The sequence below is a fragment of the Bombyx mandarina genome, chromosome 10, assembly GCF_030267445.1.
Source record: "Bombyx mandarina strain Sakado chromosome 10, ASM3026744v2".
In the NCBI taxonomy this organism is placed as follows: domain Eukaryota; kingdom Metazoa; phylum Arthropoda; class Insecta; order Lepidoptera; family Bombycidae; genus Bombyx; species Bombyx mandarina.
Window position 1 is genome coordinate 3,363,759 of NC_143217.1, and position 18,052 is coordinate 3,381,810.

Genomic DNA, 18,052 nt, shown 5'->3' on the forward strand with positions numbered 1-18,052 from the left:
CGCGATAAAAGCTATGCAATAGCTTAAAATGAAAAATACTATAAAAAAAAGAGATAATCTGTCAACAATTTTGTCTTTGTGTATATTTTGTTTATACTTTGTGTGTAAATATTATAGATTAAAATATTAGATCGTTACCTACGAAAATTCCGTTTAGTATTCAGAAAGTTAGTCTTTTTTTTATAAATATTTTTTAATTTACCTAAATTAAAATATACAACCATGGTATCGACACGTGTCTACTAGCACATTGCTAATTTTTCAATGTCAATATCTGCCGCGTAGCAGTGCTTTTCGATTTGAAGGACCGGTTATATCTATAGGTATATATAAAAATGAATTGCTGTTCGCTAGTCTCGCTAAAACTCGAGAACGGCTGGACCGATTTGGCTAATTTTGGTCTTGAATTATTTGTGGAAGTCCAGAGAAGGTTTAAAAGGTACATATGAAAATTCTCGGAATTCAATAAAATTAACAATTTTGTTTTCCTTAGATGTGTCCCCCGTCGGACGTATTCCTTTTGTTTGTTTTAAGTTTATTTTATACAAAAGTTTAAGTCTTTTATTTATCGATTGAGGCACTACGAAGTTTGCCGGGTCAGCTAGTTTATAATACAATTGGAAGTTCCATTTCACAACACCAGATGGACCTGTAAGCTCATTCGAGTTACTGCAATACGAGTAATTACCATAATATTAATATGTTTCAGACAAATCTGTTACGTAGGAAGAATAAGGAAAAGACAAAAGTTCTAAGAAAGAGTATTAGAAGGCAAACTATGGTAAGTACAAAAGTTAATTTTTATTGCAGTGCAGTTGGATAGAGATACTGCACAAGATTATTAACGTCTAGCCAGCGCAAGGCGATATAGATGAAACTAGTAATGAATAACTTTATTTTGTTATCTGTCATCAATATACGTACGGTCAGCAGTATATTTGGCACATATTTTGTTAGAGAAAGGTAGTGTCCATGAGTAGAGTTCATCATCCTATTTTTGCCGCGAAGCTAACGTGAGTACCAGTTGAGGGATGGAAAAGCCGTTATATAATATAAGGATTCCCCGCCTATAAATGAGAGAGCAAGTAATCTTAGTTTGAGGTCATTAAACATTTAAAATACCTTCCAATGTTTATGAATGGCCAATAAATCTAAAGTGAAAATTCTGTGAGATGTTATTGTTTTAGTAATTATATCAACAGTTTGGCGATACCGATTTTTCAGTCTCCAAATAAAACTGTTTATTGTCCGAAACACAGAGACGCTCGATGATGGCGCAGTCCGCTTATGGAAGACTTCCAGAAGACGAGCCTCGCGCTCTGAGCGTCGTTCAAGAAGATCTCCAGCTGTGCGAAACGCAATCGTAAAAGATACGAACAGATAATTAATTTTTTCTCCTACCTACGCCGAAAGTTCGGTTTTCGTCCCGCTGTACAGGGAAGAAAGTCTAACTTTTCCTCCCTGGTTACAAGTGCGCATGCGCGTTAGTGTCTACGTCTGCTCTCACGCACCTAAAATTCTCCGCCATTGTTGTGCTTGGGTAATTTGCAATATTGTGTTTAGTGTAAAAGTGAAATAAACAAAATGCAATAAATTTTAATAGTGAAGTATTAAACAAAGATGAGTTCATCAGACAGTTCTTATTCAATTAGTAGTAGTTTATTTAAAAATTAAAAATCAGTTAAATTGTTTTTTATGCCCTACCTCCGGCCAGGGCTTCGCCCCTGGACCCCGGATTGGTACTCCACGAACTTTCGGCCAGGTAGGAGAAAAAATAGTATGTGCACCGCACAATGTACTATAAATTTTATCTCTAACTTTAATTTACTTTTGTTCAATAAATTATTTATTGTTAAAAAATATAGTTTACCTTTTTTTCCTTGATGTTAGTTGTTCCTTGATGGTTTGTGATTGGCTGAGCTGAGTAGACCAGCTTAGACACTAAACGCCGGTCTTGAAATTTGATGTTGGTATCCTATTTTCCTATAAATAACCACTATCAGGCCCTTAATTAATCTAACTAGACTTTTCCTAGAATATCGTATGAATCAAGAAGTTAATAATGATAAACAGAACGCCACGAACCACTCATTAAGAATTTTTTTAAATAGGACAACCGATTTACCATTGAATTGGCACTTTGATAGTATGTTTCGAAATGAAAAGCAGCTTTAACGTCAAGATTTCTATGGGCTTCGATAACCACTTAATAATAGATGAGCCCTAATCACAACCAACCCGCCTATTTCTGCCGTGAAGCAGTAATGCGTTTCTGTTTGATTGGTGGGGCAGCCGTTGTAACTATACTGAGACCTTAGAACTTATGTCTCAAGTTGGGTGGCGCATTTACGTTGTAGATGTCTATGGGCTCCAATAACCACTGAACACCAAGTGGACTGCGAGCTCGTCCACCCGTTTAAGCAATAAAAAAAACCGAACATTCTCCTGAATTCAAGTGACTGAGCAGTTTCATTCTACCATTAAAGTCATCGATATACTCTACTCTCAACTACTCAATCCTCGTTGCCATCCGAGGCTAGATAGAGTTGGCGCAAAACCGTCCAGGAAAAGTTATAATGAGGGCACGGCATTGAGAATATACGACGTAAGGAGAAGGAAGAAATCAGCGATAATGTGTAATTACAAAAGATTTTAAATATTATTTTAATTTATGACAATAAAAATTCAGACTTAAGTTTCGTAATAACTGCTATAGGTATATTTCTAACACAGAACGGTTTACATATGCACCTCCTTTTCGCATATGAAGGCGTATTTATGGGAGCAGTCGACGTCATTCAGTTTGCCGTCGTTTTTGAAGAGCGTGCCGCAAAATTCGATGTTGTTCGCGTTGTTAGGTTCGTTTTCGGACCAGCCACCGAAACCGGCTTCTTGTAATGTTTGATCTATAAAAAATAATATCATTATAAGTTTTTTTTTTTGGTTTATTTCCAATCAAAATCCAATTTACTGGTGCTAGGACCAATTGTGAGTCCGCGCGGGTAGGTACCACCGCCCTGCCTGTTTTTGCCGTGAAGCAGTAACGCGTTTCGGTTTGAAGGGCGGGGCAGCCGTTGTAACTATGCTGAGACCTTGGAATTTGTATGGACATGTGGTGCGTAGAGAGAAGATGCGTTTGACTAGGAGATGTATGGAAATGGTAGTGCAAGGTAGAGGGGGAAGAGGTCGACCGAAGAAGACATGGATGGAGTGTGTGAATGACGATATCAGAGAGAGAGAGGAGTGAGTGTTGAGATGACTGTTGATAGAAGAGAACGGAAGAGAAAAATTAGGTGTGGGTTAAGTGGGTTAAGGTAGAGAAAAAGAAGAAGAAAATTAATTATTATATTTACATTATAGCAATACTTTTCATTTACTTACTGAAAATCGTCTTGAACACGGGAGTTTCGTTTTTAGTGGGTTCCTGTGCTCTGAAACCGGCATAAAAGAAATATGTGGTCTGGGCTTCGTCAACTGGGGCCGCTGCGTTCGTCAAATTCTTCACGACCAACATCTCCGCTTCCGAATTAAGGACCACCAAGTGGGCATTCTCGGCTTGACATTCGTCATAAGCTTGGTTCCAGGAATAGGCTACTTTGGAGATCTTATAGCAGCTTCCAGTGCTCTCCACGTATTGGTACCCTGGAATTATAGAGCGCTCTGCAATCATGACTTCATTCAGTATGTTGAATGGATGCTGGGATTGGGATTACTGGTGGTAGGACCTCTTGTGAGTCCGCACGGGTCGGTACCACCACCCTGCTTATTTCTGCCGTGAAGCAATAATGCGTTTCGGTTTGAAGGGCGGGGCAGCCGTTGCAACTATACTGAGACCTTAGAACTTATATCTCAAGGTGGGTGGCGGTACTTAGGTTGTGGATGTCTATGGGCTCCAGTTACCACTTAACAGGTGGGCTGTGAGCTCGTCCACCCATCTAAGCAATACAAAAAAAAACCACGAATTAAAAAAGTTGAACATAATTCATTGCATTATATCCTATGTAGAATTATGGTTCTTTAAAAGAAGGACATCAGATACCCTAATCACACACCACGTGCGCGCCCCAAGCCGAGGTACAAAGTTCGGCCCCATGCCCCAAAAAAAAAATGCTCACCTATAGCAAAAACCCCACAGTGCGTATCGTAAGGCGCATCAATGGCTTCCACTTTGCAAATGAAAGGTAATCGGTTGTAGCAGGGTGAGGTTTCGATTTCTCCCTGCCGAGTAACCACATCGCACCCTTGTAATGCGAACCTAGACCTCATCGCTTCCGTTACCGAGTCTGACACTGAAATAAATCTTATTTGTTTATTTATTTATTTATGTACACACAAAAAAGAAGACATAGTACAGAGTAATAGGAAAATTATGCTGCTTATTTCTTTAAGAAATCTCTTCCAGCGGACCTGCGAGAGGATTATGAGAATAATAATTAAAAGTGATGATGACTCCGGATGATGATGAAAATCTTAGGTATTTTAATCAACAAAAATTAGCGGTGCACAAAGAGATTATTTGTTGAAAATTACTCGTGTGATTAGCTATTTTCGAAATAGGTACGTTGACAGATCAGGTAGGAATAGAAGTTTTATCTCTTTAATTATTCAGTAGCTAAGGAACAGGAAAAATATTTTCGCGAATGATGTTTTGAACGTTTCAGCGAAGCGCGCAATTCTCATTTGTTTTGTTGTAGGCCATGCGATTAACCTAATGGTAAATATGCAGCTTGTAGACATCAGCAAAACCAGGGACACATCAAAACTCTACCTACTGCTGACTAGTGCTGACGACTCTCCTCAAACTTCGTTTAGGACTTAGTGATCGAAAAAAAACCATAGAGAGTGCAATTCGTTATAGAGCCGAATAAAAATCAACTACAATTAGAAATATAGATTTTAGATATAGATTTAGAATTATTGAAAAAATATATTTACATAATACGCGTTTTTTCTTCAATATTAATCTGTTTTCTCATTCTTTGCGACATTTTGAAAGTTTCAGGAATAACTCCACAAAGTTTTGGTGGGTCTTGTGTATAGATAAGTAACAAACTAACTGAAGAGATACGAAGAAGCGGGCTTTGACTCTACTACATGCACGTGTTTTGAAGAAAAGACCCTACACTAAACTAAATCCTACTGTTTTCTTTCCTGATTTTAATAGCCTATTAGCCATTGAAGACAAATGTGGATACCTATTCAAATTGTTTACAATACAGCTTAGCCGGTCGTTCTAACAGATCTAATTCTCGGAAATATTAGTTAAATGTGGTCGTTTTATGAGGTATGTCGTTATTGGCAATGTCGTATAAAGCAATGTTTTTAATAAGGCGGTCATATAGCATTCAGCCGGGACCTTTGTTCTAGGTTATTATAACCGGCATAATCTAAACGATGTCGCAGTAAACGGTTTTGACTGTACTTACAATCAATCATCGGCTGTTCCTCTGCAGATTCATGGTCTTTTCCGTCTTCATCCACCCAAACATAGTTCCCCAGATCTGGAAATCTCTTGAACATCGAATGAAGCTGAATTATATCCTGTTCTGAAGCCGGCACCATCAACTGGGCTCCCTCAGTGGTGCAAGAGCTCTTGGCGTCCCATATCTTAGCGCTGTCGGTGTGTAGTTTGTAAAACGCGTTGGTGTCTTTATTATATACGTAGTCGGAGCGGTATTGCTTCGAAACACTCGGAGGGGGGGCACTGGCAATCGCTGGTAGGAACAATCCAATTCAATCCATATTACATTTAAAATTATTGATGAGTATCCATTTACATTCATATCGTCTTCTCGCATTAAAACTGTATAATCTCAAAACTGACTAATTTTACAGGAGAGTGTTTTAAAGGTTTATTAACATGTGATATTTTTAATACTAGCTGACCCGGCAGACTTCGTAGTGCCTCAATCGATAAATAAAAGACCTAAACTTTTGTATAAAATAAAACAAACAAAAGGAATTTTAATATTTATCTACCCTTTAAACCTTCTCTGGACTTCTACAATTCAAGATCAAAATTAGCCAAATCGGTCCAGCTGTTCTCGAGTTTTAGCGAGCCTTTTATTTTTATATATGTATATAGATTAATCATCTTTGCAACTTTTTTTTTACCAGTTACACTATCTGTCTTTTAAAATAAGACAAAATTACGTATTAATTTGTAATAGTTGTCAAAACATAGGTAAACTAAAAAAAACTAAGACTAAACTACGCTCTTTTGAGAGTATTTATGAGAAAAATACTGATGATACTAAATGATTCCGCATATTAACTCTAAAAAACTAATTTTTGGAAATTGTACACTTTTAATGCCAAAAGACGATATTTCAAATTCAAAGTATTCATTGTCACAAGGAAAATGAAATCTGAGATATACGTGTCTGTTTGTTGCTAACTACTGTAGGATCCATTCATTATCTTCACATATTTTTTCTTCAAAAAAATGTTTAATTGTATTATTTTGATCATCGAATCCTTTACATATAAAAATGTTTGTAGTTAAAAATAAAAATAAAACCGCTGAAATTGCAGAAAGTACAATTTATTTGAATTGGTTTTTATTCTGTTCATACTGGTCAGGGTGATAGAGCGAAATTATAAAATTCTTGTATTATGAAGTCGTCGTGGCCTAAGGGATAAGACGTCCGGTGCATTCGTGTTGAGCGATGCGCCGGTGTTCGAATCTCAGGCGGGTACCAATTTTTCTAATGAAATATGTACTCGGCAAATGTTCACGATTGAATTCCACGGTGAAGGAATAACATCGTGTAATAAAATTGAAACCCGCAAAATTATAATTTGCGTAATTACTGGTGGTAGGACCTCTTGTGAGTCCGCACGGGTAGGTACCACCGCCCTGCCTATTTCTGCCGTGAATCAGTAATGCGTTTCGGTTTGAAGGGTGGGGCAGCCGTTGTAACTATACTGAGACCTTACAACGAAAAAAAAAAAAAAATTCCATCAGTCCTTGATGTGTGTACAAATTTTAAATTAAGCAGACGTCCTGCGGTCGGCGAAAATAACGTAAAAGGATTCCGTTACTTAAAAATAAACATATCGCACATTACGGTGCTATAAAGTCACATATGCATTTTTTTGTTAAAGCTGAACTGAGTATGAGGAAATACATTTTTTTAATAGTTATCGGTGAGATGTTTGCTTTTACTAATGAAACTTACTGTTGTAGTTTAAATATTACTAGAGGTCCCGCAGTAGTCGAAATTCGACTATAATTCATTGGAATTGTAAGTTTGTACACTATTATGATTGTATTTTATACTTCTATAATCACGAATTTCGCCAAGACTACACGATAAAAAATATTAACAAAGACAAACAATATTTAATGTATTCTCAATTTGACAACAGACGTCAAGAACAAAAGCTTGACAATAAATAGTATGCATGCGTATGTGCGTCAAATACATGGTATGTAGTGTGTGTAATGTTTTCTTTATTGATTTAATGTATCTTTTATGCATTATTTTTAAAAAAATATTTGCATTGTGCACTTCTTCTCTATATTCTCTATAAGTGTGGAAAATTTCATACTCCTCCGTCCGCGCAATTTTCGTAAAAAGAGATACAAAGTTTTTGCTTCACGTATTAATATATAGATGGTTTTTATTTCTTTAGTCTAGCAGAACTATATATAATAAGATGTTGAATTTTCCAACGTTTCTCCTGAAAAATTACCTACATAGTTTGCATAAGTGACGTTATCGCACCGCATGTGCGATATATGTTAATGAATGCGTGTTAAAATAACGTGACAGTATCTATATATTAATACGTGAAGCAAAAACTTTGTATCCCTTTTTACGAAAATTGCGCGGACGGAGGAGTATGAAATTTTTCACACTTATAGAGAATATAGAGAAGAAGTCCACAATGCTAATATTTTTTTTAAATAATGCATAAAAGATACATTAAATCAATAAAGAAAACATTACACACACTACATACCATGTATTTGACGCACACACGCATGCATACTATTTATTGTCAAACTTTTGTTTTTGACGTCTGTTGTCAAATTGAGATTAAATATTGTTTGTCTTTGTTAATATTTTTTAAAGTGTAGTCTTGGCGAAATTTGTGATTATAGAAGTGTAAAATACAACCATAATAGTGTACAAACTTACAATTCCAATTAATTATAGTCGAATTTCGACTACTGCGGGACCTCTAGTTAATATAATGATGTGTTAAGTTTTACTTGTGCCCGTGCGGTTTTGTATGATGAAATAACTTTATAATAATTAGGTATATTTATAGTTTGGAGTCGTCAAAATGGGCAGCAACCCGATTATGATAAGGAGACGGGTTTTCAAGGAATCGCTCAGTAATTTGCGTATTTTTTTCCGCGAACTTAGAAAAAGCCGAGATAAAACTATAGCTCGCGTCACGTTCTATCACCGGTAATTCCGCAGTTAGTTTTTATCTCTATTATTTAAATTATTTATTAGTCTCTATTTAACAACGAATGTATTATTTACATCTACAATCACTAGTTTAATGAACTTAATTGCTGTTATCTTTCCATTAATTACCCTTGATTTAACTTTGCGGAAATTCTTGAAGTATTAAGTTGATGTATAACAAAAATAAAAATTAAATGATATTAGAAATAAATGAATAAATAAAATCGTAATTAAAGTCGATTGTTTTATGTTTATGGTAGTAAGTATCTTCTATTGTTGCAAAAAGTTTAATTCTCATTCCCGCTGGTATTTAGTTTTTGAATCTGCTTCAAAACCTCAAATATGATCAAATAAAAATGGTGGTCCAATTATTCGATTGGTTGACTTTACAAAAATTGACATAATACCGTGCCACTCTTCGAAGAGTCGTAAATACAAAAAAACACAAAACTTACCCAAAAAGCAGAAACAAATAAAAGCACTCTTCATTTCCACGTGACGAGTACCGGACACGACCTAACAGACAATTGTTGAATAAAATGTAAACGATTTATTTTATAGACCCTGACCGTTGATAAGGCGAAGTTATCAAGCCGTAATAGCTCATATATTCACAACGTAAACATTAATCTGTCTTCGAAGAACTTGTTTTGCTTGGACGCTTTTATTTATACGGGGAGTTTGGAATACGAACGGGAAACGAATTAAAAGACGTCAAAGGTTTTACCATTCGAAAGGAGATTATTCCCGAGTACAATTTAAGTATCATCAAATTCAAATTCAAATTCAAAATCATTTATTTCAACTTAGATGTCAGTATAACACACTTGTTGAATGTCAAAATATAAATAACAATGTTAACTCTACCACCGGTTCAAAAAAAAGCCGCAGTCCTGAGAAGAACCGGCGAAACAAACTCAGCGGGCTTTTTGTTTTTTTCTCAAATATTTTCTTTTTTTTTTAAAATAAGTAATTAAGTATCATTATCAATTATGACCAATTGTTATCATGATGATATGAAGTGGTGAAATGCTCTGGCATAACATATTTCAATGAAAAAACACATTCTGTTTTATAAAGAGTGGGTAAGTGCTATCCACTTAAATTTTTAGAATTCTAGACCTGATTGTTAGTAAATCTTCAGAGCTGTGAAGTTGTCGCTGTGTTGTGTTGTCGTGTTCTCGTTGTCGAGTAAAAAATAACATTTGTTTACGGAGGTTTACGGATAATAGGTACTCGGATACTACTGGAGCTTAAATCGTGTCGGCAGGTACTAAGAAATTGTAATGAATGAATTGAAAATTACAAAAGAAAAAAATTTATATAAGGCTTATTTCTAGAGCGACTCCTCCAATACAGAAATGCCATCTTGGAATTGCTATCGAAACCACAAAAATATAAAGTTTGAATAATTACCGGTGGTAGACGAGTAGCGAAGCAGTCGTTCGTTCAAAATTTGTAAATTCGAACGAGCTCACAGCCCACCTGGTGTTAAGTGGTCACTGGAGCCCATAGACATCCACAACGTAAATGCGCCACCTTGAGATATAAGTTCTAAGGTCTCAGTATAGTTACAACGGCTACCCCGCCCTTCAAACCGAAACGCATTACTGCTTCACGGCAGAAATAGGCAGGGCGGTGGTACCCACCCGCGCGGACTCACAAGAGGTCCTACCACCAGTAAATTATTTATGGAATCACCTTTACAAAAGAGATCTGCTGTCAATTTTGGCTGCTGCTCTAATATTCTATAAATATATTAACTGCATTCTCAATTATGCTACTGGAACTTCAATTTGTTTAGATTCTCGGGATACCAGTTTATACTAACCTGTTATAAATAAAAGATCCTCTTAGAAAGGGAGCAACAAATAATTATTCACCGCTACAGCTGACTGAATACAAACAACATACTTTTTGTTACACGTTTTAAAATTGAGAATCTAAAATGAATAAAACCTTAGAAACAAATGACATACATATTTACGAATGTTGGTATTTAAAAGTCTCCTATATTAGTTGCGTGTGATGTATAGAAAATTAAATCTTTACTGGCGTATGGAAACTTCTGTACTAAATCAATAGGTCGTACTTATCGGTTTGTTTACACACGAACTTTCTCATTTCTAAGAATTTAATTTTTATCGGTCTGCGCAGAGGGGGAAGGCGACAAGCTCAAAGTCCATCGGAGAATCAACGGCGACCATTAATTCCCCAAGATGAATCAAACACATTGCTATTTCTTTTTCTTTTTTTATATGTTGTGTACACAGTACATTCATTGTTGATACTATAATATTACAAATGTGAAAATTCTGGGTATTTTTTAACTAAATCTCTCGTTTGCTTTAACAAAAATGACTTTCAAGTGATTTCAAATCACTTTACATGGCAACTGTCTCCTATCCTTTTAGCTTATTAATTTAGAAGAAGTGATTAAAATTTAATGTCTGCATTTTTTTTACGGTTTAATGGGTAAATGAACTTCTCAGAGGCTGAGCTCATCGCGATGCTACCAAGGAATTTGACGTCAAAGTCTCAATTTTATCTATCCGCCAGATATAGGTCAAATGACAGTAGCCGTTTTTCGTAGTAATGTACACAGTAATAAATTATTATATTATAAAATAATGTAATATATATAACAATATATTATAAAATTTTATTGCGACCCGTGAGTTGGCATTCACTGCATCGCACTGATTTTAGTGACCCACGTTTGGCAACACCTGCTTGTGAAATAATTTTATGCTCGATTTCATATAAACTCGTGCTACCGTTGTAGCCAGTCATTCTGAAGCCGCGCTAAATAATAGGTCTAGTTTACACTTACTACTGCCCTACACGGCGCACTGAAGTAATTATGTCGATTTCGATCTTTTAACTAAGGCGTTTAAATCCTTCTACGTCAAAGTTGTTTTACTCCCTCCACGGCAGCTTAGCGTACGATCCAACTCTACAATGCAAGTAGCGACCGTTGCTCCTGAATATCAACAATGTTAGGGCTACAACCAAACCAATGCATGCCGTTAAAGTTCCAGGAAGTGTGAGAAATAAACTAAAGAGCCTTAAGATTTGCATGGCGAAAATTATCTCTTGAGACTGAAGATAAAACTTGAGGTCGAAGTCTGAATTGTGTAACTGGTATCAAACTATGTATAATAATTGGTACCGATCCGAATCTATATATATATGAAAATGAATTGCTATTCGTTAGTCTCGCTAAAACTCGAGAACGGCTGGACCGATTGGCTAATTTTGGTCTTGAATTATTTGTGGAAGTCCAGAGGTTTAAAAGGTAGAAAAATATGAAAATGCCCGGTATTAAATAAAAATAACAAATTTGTTTTTCCTTTTAAGTGTCCCCCGTCGGATGGATTCCTTTTGTTTGTTTTAAGTTTATTTTATACAAAAAATTTATTTATCGATTGAGGCACTACGAAGTCTGCCGGGTCAGCTTGTTACAAATAAAATAAAATCACTTTGTTTTAATTACGCAGTACTTTATTGTTACATAATCAGCGTCGGAAATCCTACGCTGGTGCCCGTCGGTCGCGCGATGCACTGCCCAAACAATACGGAAGTTTCTTGTACAACATTTTGAAGGTAACAATGAAACCCGTTAAAATAACGTATAAGCGAATATTACTTCGATACAGATACAACGAAGCGCGGCGATATGTCATGCCATCTCCCTCGCACGCCCGTGCCGTAACGATAGTGACATGAGTCGTCTATTATCAAAGGTGGCAATCTGTGCATTTGGACAAAAAAATGTTATTGATATGTCAATACAGATTGATTTGAATATAATCGTCTCCTTCAAAGAATACGGTTCAAAACCTGCATTAAATAAAGGTTAATACTTAACCTGTTATTTATCTAAGATGTCGATCAGAAGAGTTTTGTGACTGCCAATGGAATACAAAGTCAATAATTCGTTTTTCTGATTTACCAATAATTGTCCAAAAGTCACATTGCCGGCTTTGATAATAGTCGACTCACATAGAACATTGTTTACGTCACGTTTTGATTATTGACAACTACCCCCAATACCGGACTTCTAATGTATTTAGTTATGTTTTCATTAAACATGTTTTAAATATAATTAATTAACATTCCTCCAGTGAATATCCTCTAGGCAGTGCAGACGCAACACTAGATTACAATAGTTTTGGCATTTCGCAACAACAGTGAAATACACTAATCAAATACACCCAAATATTAACGTTACGTTTTATATTTACAATTTTCTTTTTCCTTCTGACGCTTTTAAAATCACATCACTACACGAGCCGTTATACATTTTATATACAGGAAATGAAATCATTCGACGGTGCGAAGCGATCTAAGTCTTATCAAACACATCGGGCACTATTCAAATCAATACAGCAAATTAACTAAACCTTATAACGTAACACAACGAACGACTACTAATGCACAAAATGTCTTAGTTTATATACAATTACTTTAATTATACTAGAAAAAAAAATTATTATAAGGAGGATAAACGCATTTTTTTTTTTCGTTTTCTTACTATAACATTAATCATAAATCATAATACTACTAAAGATTGATGCATACATTGTAAAAAAAATTAAAGTGAAATTAAGAAAAACGTTGATTTGGAGCTAAAACGTTTTATTTGCTAATATTTACAAAGAGATCGCGCGAACACATTGTGTAGCGCTATTTCAATGCGCGTAAGCTTACATTTTCTACGGCCAAAGAATATTTGGTGCCAAAAGCCATGAGAATTCTGAATACAGGGACCGGTATCGACTGGCCAGCGAGTGATATACAATGTACGGAGATTTCGGAATCCATTCTCGGAGACCTTTGGAGCTACTATTGACACCATAATGCGCAACCAGCTTTATACTGAACGTTTATTTAACCCTTTCAGTGTGAACCTTCTATAGATCGACTCTCAATTCAATAAAATGCGGAGCGTCGGAGTATCTACCGGCTATTTGCGCAGTTTGATTATAAATATCAGGTATTGACCTGTACAGATAGGTATTAACGCGCATGTATAACTTTTAATAAGTTAACAACATTTCATATATCAGTAACAATTTAAAATTATTTTACGATGAATTTAGCATTGATTTTTGAATAATTTTTAAGTTAAAATTCTTTATACGATATTTTTTTCAATAACCCTTGTATCAATTTCCGCAAAATATGTAAAAATAAGTTCGACACTAAAAAGGTTAAATTGGCCGAACAAAAACTTTTATTTTTATTTTTTGCTCCAAAGATAACTGTCAAACTATATTGTACTAAGGTATATTATAATGCAAAAATAATGTGAATCAATTTTATATTTAATTTACCGAACTCCGTAATAATAAATTTCCAATTAATGTAAGAATATAATATCTCTTCTCAAAATTTGAAACGATTTCTGATAAAAAAAAAAAAACTATTTCGAAGTTCGTCTAGCAATTAAACAAATCACGCACGACATCAGTGGTCCGGAGCAACGTGGTCGACCTTTATTTTAATCAGAATTAAATGCACAAACAATACGTACCTACGTCATCGAAAAAAAAAAATGTTTTTCATTTCTTGTTGAGATTATCGTTACGGTTGCGAGAATGGGCCTCGCGTACTCCGCAATCGCGTGTACCTACCTAACATGTCATAGCCTAAATCACAATACTCACTAAGCACGCGCGTTTCAGACGAACAGCTGGCTAACTTAAACTAGATAATACGAGATCTCTGGAAGTCGGGAAACGTGTAAAAGCAAAATATTTTTTTTATTCGTGAAACAATCAAACGAAAGTTATATGAACAGATTTACGCTCGCTCATGTAAAGTTGTTATTGGAACTATAGTTAATGTACAGAATATACACCGCGCATTTATTTACAAAGGAGACGTATTTTGTCTAGCTCTAACTACTTCGCTCGTTTGGGAGAATGAAGCGCGATTTCGTTCGAACTAACCCCTAAAAACGATCTAAACTCGACACTAATTTACGCAAGACCTGATCATTATATACAGACTAAATGCCCGGGTGCTATTGTGTGGATCACAGTGATAACTTTCTGAGTTAAGGCAAGGTGGGGTCTGTCGGTACCCGGCATATCATGTTTAACTAGCTTTTTACTACATATATAAATTCATCAGAGTATATATATATATATATATATATATAGGAACTGTAAAAAAAGACTACGCCTGCATGTATCAAAACTTTATAACAGTAACCTTACGATTATTTTGGTGATTAAAAAATAATATTCTAAACAAAATAGCCGGATCCGATTTAGATTTACTGACATCGCTTTTTTTACACCATCGCGTCGCATGAGACTCCGCCATTTTGAGGAATAAGGTACGACAAGATGGCGCCCAAGTGCCAATCAACGGTACAAAATATAAAAAAGCCATTTTTGTGGACCGGATACCATCGGCTTCTAACATCCCATACCATTCTAGTACATAACTAACATTAATACTATGTTACTTGTTTATTTACATTTCATTATTTCATCTTTATAGTTTTGAACTAGGTTTAAGGCTACGGCTCCTCTGGCCACTTCTGCAAAGTCACACTATAATAATACATATGTATGTGTTAGCAGCGTGATAATTACAAAACTAGTTCCTAAAAAATATACTCCTTATATATAAACTTTAAAACGATCGTCAATGCGAGATGTTATTTTAGTAAGAGCGCTCTGAACGGCACAATTTGAATGGTGTGAATTTGTTGTGCAATAACAATTGTATTAGCGTAATCTATATTTTGTTAAAGACATCTTTTTAAGACTACGATTATACAGCGGAAATTTATTCGATATATCGAAATTTACATAACGCCTTATAAGTCAGTTAGCGCGACACACCGAGAATCCAGTAAGCCGCTTTCGCCCGGTTACGCTGGCAGAACCCTCTAGGATAACAGATTAATAGAGGAAAAAATAATAATGAGCCGCGTCAGCATTTCCCATTTACACGAATCCTCTAGTTATATTAAATGCTTGAAATACACAAGTGTCCGTTACAAACATTTCACTATAAAATATCTCACTACATCATTAATGTTTGAATAATATTTGAAATTACTCCTCTTGCTTACACGTTTTTTTATTTTTGTTTTTTTTTCTATTCTTTTATTTTTTGAGTCATTTGTTTTTTATAAATCTAACGCTATACATATTCTAAGCTAAGTATTATGTAAAATGTTCAGTCGATGTTACATACAATGGTGTTGTTAAGGCTTAATTACATATTAAATACGAGGATTTGAGGTCGTCGCGCAGACAACTGTTCCATAGATGCACTGGCTGTTAACAGCGAAAATTGTTTGGTTTGACGAAGTGTATATAAAACGGATGTCTGCACGACGTCACAAAACAAATTATAAAGACGTAGAACACAGTACAAATCATAAAAAAAAACTAAATATTGAAATCGATTAGATTCAAGTCGATTAATATGCATTAATAATATTGCAACGTTTATTGTTCGAAACGTTCTTAAACAAACAAAAAAAAAACCACAATCAGGCACACATTGAAACCTACCACGATCACATACACGTTTATTTAATTTAAAACATGGAATTTTAAGATTAAATGAATAATATAAACAGTCTGCAACATTTCTCTACAGAGTTGTCACAGTTTATTTTTACTCTAAGCACAGAATTCATAGTTTTTCTTTGTTTAATCGCAACAAATTCAAGGGACTGTTACTCAAGTAAGAACTATGAATTTGGCAAAGAGTATATTAATAGTGCTCGACCCGCACGCATGTTCCGACAGACAACTCTTCTCATTCATCAAGATTTTTAAATTTAGTCGCCTAATATTTTTTGACGTCCAATCTCATGAACTCATTTTGACTGTTTAATTTAGTCGCTTAGAATTTCTGACATCCAATCTGTCAAGTCAATTTCGTTGTATTTTTTTTTTGTTGGCAACATCACTATCGGTCTTACCAACCGCAAATTCGACGTCTTCGAATTTAGACCACGCACGACAGTTTTATGAACTACAAAGACAATTTCTACTAATTAAAAATATAATGTTTAACGCATTGATGAAACAAATTATGTTACCGAATCACATTTAGATAATTATCTTTGAAATCGCGGCACGTTTTCCATGTTTATAACATTTATTCGCATTTTATACATGTATTTTTAAAAATGTAATCGTAATGAGGTATGGTGCGGTATAAAAGTTTTTAGTTTATCATTTTCTCTACTTAACACAAGCTAATCAAAGCAGACCTCTTTGCTGATCGAAATGGACCATATGTGTAATATTTCGAATGAAATCTACCGGTTAATAATTCGATTATAGGGGCGTGTTAGAAGTGGCTGTTCGGCAATAGAAACCGGTGCCATTTCAATCAGCACAGATAATATATTTCCGAACGTCAGTCTGCCTTGTCTATCTCGCGTCAGTGTAATCAGCGCGTCGCTTGTCAAAGACGCGCTTCGTTTCACGTCATTCCCACTGGTGCGGCGACGGCGGGAGCTCGGATGGATGCGCCACTGTCGAGCTGCAAATATCCAAGTATCGCACAACGTAAGTCAAGTATCGACAATGCGTGCGCATACCCACACCCACGCCATCATAGATTCCTGGATTCGTTCGATTACAAAAAAAATATCCAGCAAACTCAGTAAACTCATGCAGATTTATTATGAGATTCTCGACTCGGATATTAAAAAAAACGGAACTCGATATAGCAAAACCGCATCACAAATCAAAACTACGTTTGTTTAGCTACATTAATACGGACGCACTTCACCACAACCGTGTGTCCGGCACTGTGCTCACGTGACTAACTACTGCATGCACTACCAAGCCTCGAAGTGACTGCCACGAAATGTGTAAACCAACCCTACGAAAGAAAAAAATGCTTTTTTGAAGTTCAAAAATCGAATGCTACGAGTTTTTTTTTTTAATTAACTATACTACAAGATTTACACATTTTACGGCTTCGATCGTCAACAAACAGCAAAATAATTTCAAAAGAAACCCTCTTAAACAATTCACTAAGCCCACAAATAGTTGACGCGTGATTATCTTGATTCTTTAATACGCAATCAAAACACTTAAGGAAACGTTCGCGTCACATGCTCGAAGTATAACGTATTTCGATTTCAAAATGTACAGGATTCTGAAGTTATATTTCGCTAATTTCTGACCAATTCTGAACGAATCCCGATGGAGTATAATAATTCGTTTTTTTTTGTTTGGTCTCTCAAGAACCCAATGATTGTCTTGTACTCCAAACGTGTGACTCAAAGCGGAGAATACATGCAGAGAAACAGTAATCGGGACGGAACGAGCAAAATCTAACGATCAACCCTTTTGAAACAAACGACAATCGAACTTAAAAGCAACACGATAAAGTCTAGTGTTGCGCCGTCGAGTGCCGTGCGAGCATTCCACGTGAACCTTTACTGCAAAACGTTGACAAGGGTTCCGGCATGGCGCAAGCGTCGAAATAAAATATCTTCCAAGTTTATGAATTATTCATTAAATCGATAGTTTTATTAGTGTAAGTTAAAATTTCGAAGCTTGCGCCAAATCATAGGTAGCACCGGTCCCTTCACATTAGAGTCCCACAGATAAGCAACGTTTAATAGT

General features: G+C 35.5%; 3 protein-coding genes across 8 annotated transcripts in view; 1 reads left to right on the forward strand and 2 right to left on the reverse strand.

Annotated features, from left to right (window-relative positions):
• LOC114248875 (integrin alpha-IIb) overlaps positions 1–1,860 on the forward strand; it is a 28,434-nt gene extending 26,574 nt beyond the window's left edge. For all 3 annotated transcript variants that reach the window (XM_028182304.2, XM_089730137.1, XM_089730138.1), the window contains 2 exons: positions 710–781; positions 1,260–1,860. In XM_028182304.2, coding sequence (XP_028038105.2) covers positions 710–781; positions 1,260–1,367 — 180 coding nt within the window. In that variant the 3' untranslated portion in view covers positions 1,368–1,860. The remainder of the gene's footprint in view (positions 1–709; positions 782–1,259) is intronic.
• Positions 1,861–2,640: 780 nt separating this feature from the next.
• On the reverse strand, positions 2,641–10,315 carry CTL11 (C-type lectin 11). The gene is made up of 6 exons (XM_089730139.1): positions 10,258–10,315; positions 8,882–8,942; positions 5,427–5,714; positions 4,116–4,289; positions 3,382–3,642; positions 2,641–2,906 (listed from the first exon to the last, which is right to left on the reverse strand). The coding sequence occupies exons 2-6, from the start codon at positions 8,913–8,915 to the stop codon at positions 2,740–2,742; spliced, it is 924 nt and encodes a 307-aa protein (XP_089586265.1). The 5' UTR covers positions 8,916–8,942; positions 10,258–10,315; the 3' UTR covers positions 2,641–2,739.
• Positions 10,316–11,908: 1,593 nt separating this feature from the next.
• The window catches only part of nmo (serine/threonine-protein kinase nemo), a 156,293-nt gene continuing 150,149 nt past the window's right edge, over positions 11,909–18,052 (reverse strand). For all 4 annotated transcript variants that reach the window (XM_089730157.1, XM_089730156.1, XM_089730158.1 and 1 more), the window contains one exon: positions 11,909–16,955. In XM_089730157.1, coding sequence (XP_089586283.1) covers positions 16,901–16,955 — 55 coding nt within the window. In that variant the 3' untranslated portion in view covers positions 11,909–16,900. The remainder of the gene's footprint in view (positions 16,956–18,052) is intronic.

Excerpts from the sequence above, each read along its gene's own strand:
- CTL11 (XM_089730139.1), bottom strand. The coding sequence starts at position 8,915 with ATGAAGAGTGCTTTTATTTGTTTCTGCTTTTTGG. Across the intron at positions 4,290-5,426 it reads GGAACAGCCGATGATTGATT|TGTCAGACTCGGTAACGGAA; the intron begins GTAAGTACAGTC and ends GATTTATTTCAG. Across the intron at positions 2,907-3,381 it reads CGTGTTCAAGACGATTTTCA|ATCAAACATTACAAGAAGCC; the intron begins GTAAGTAAATGA and ends TATTTTTTATAG.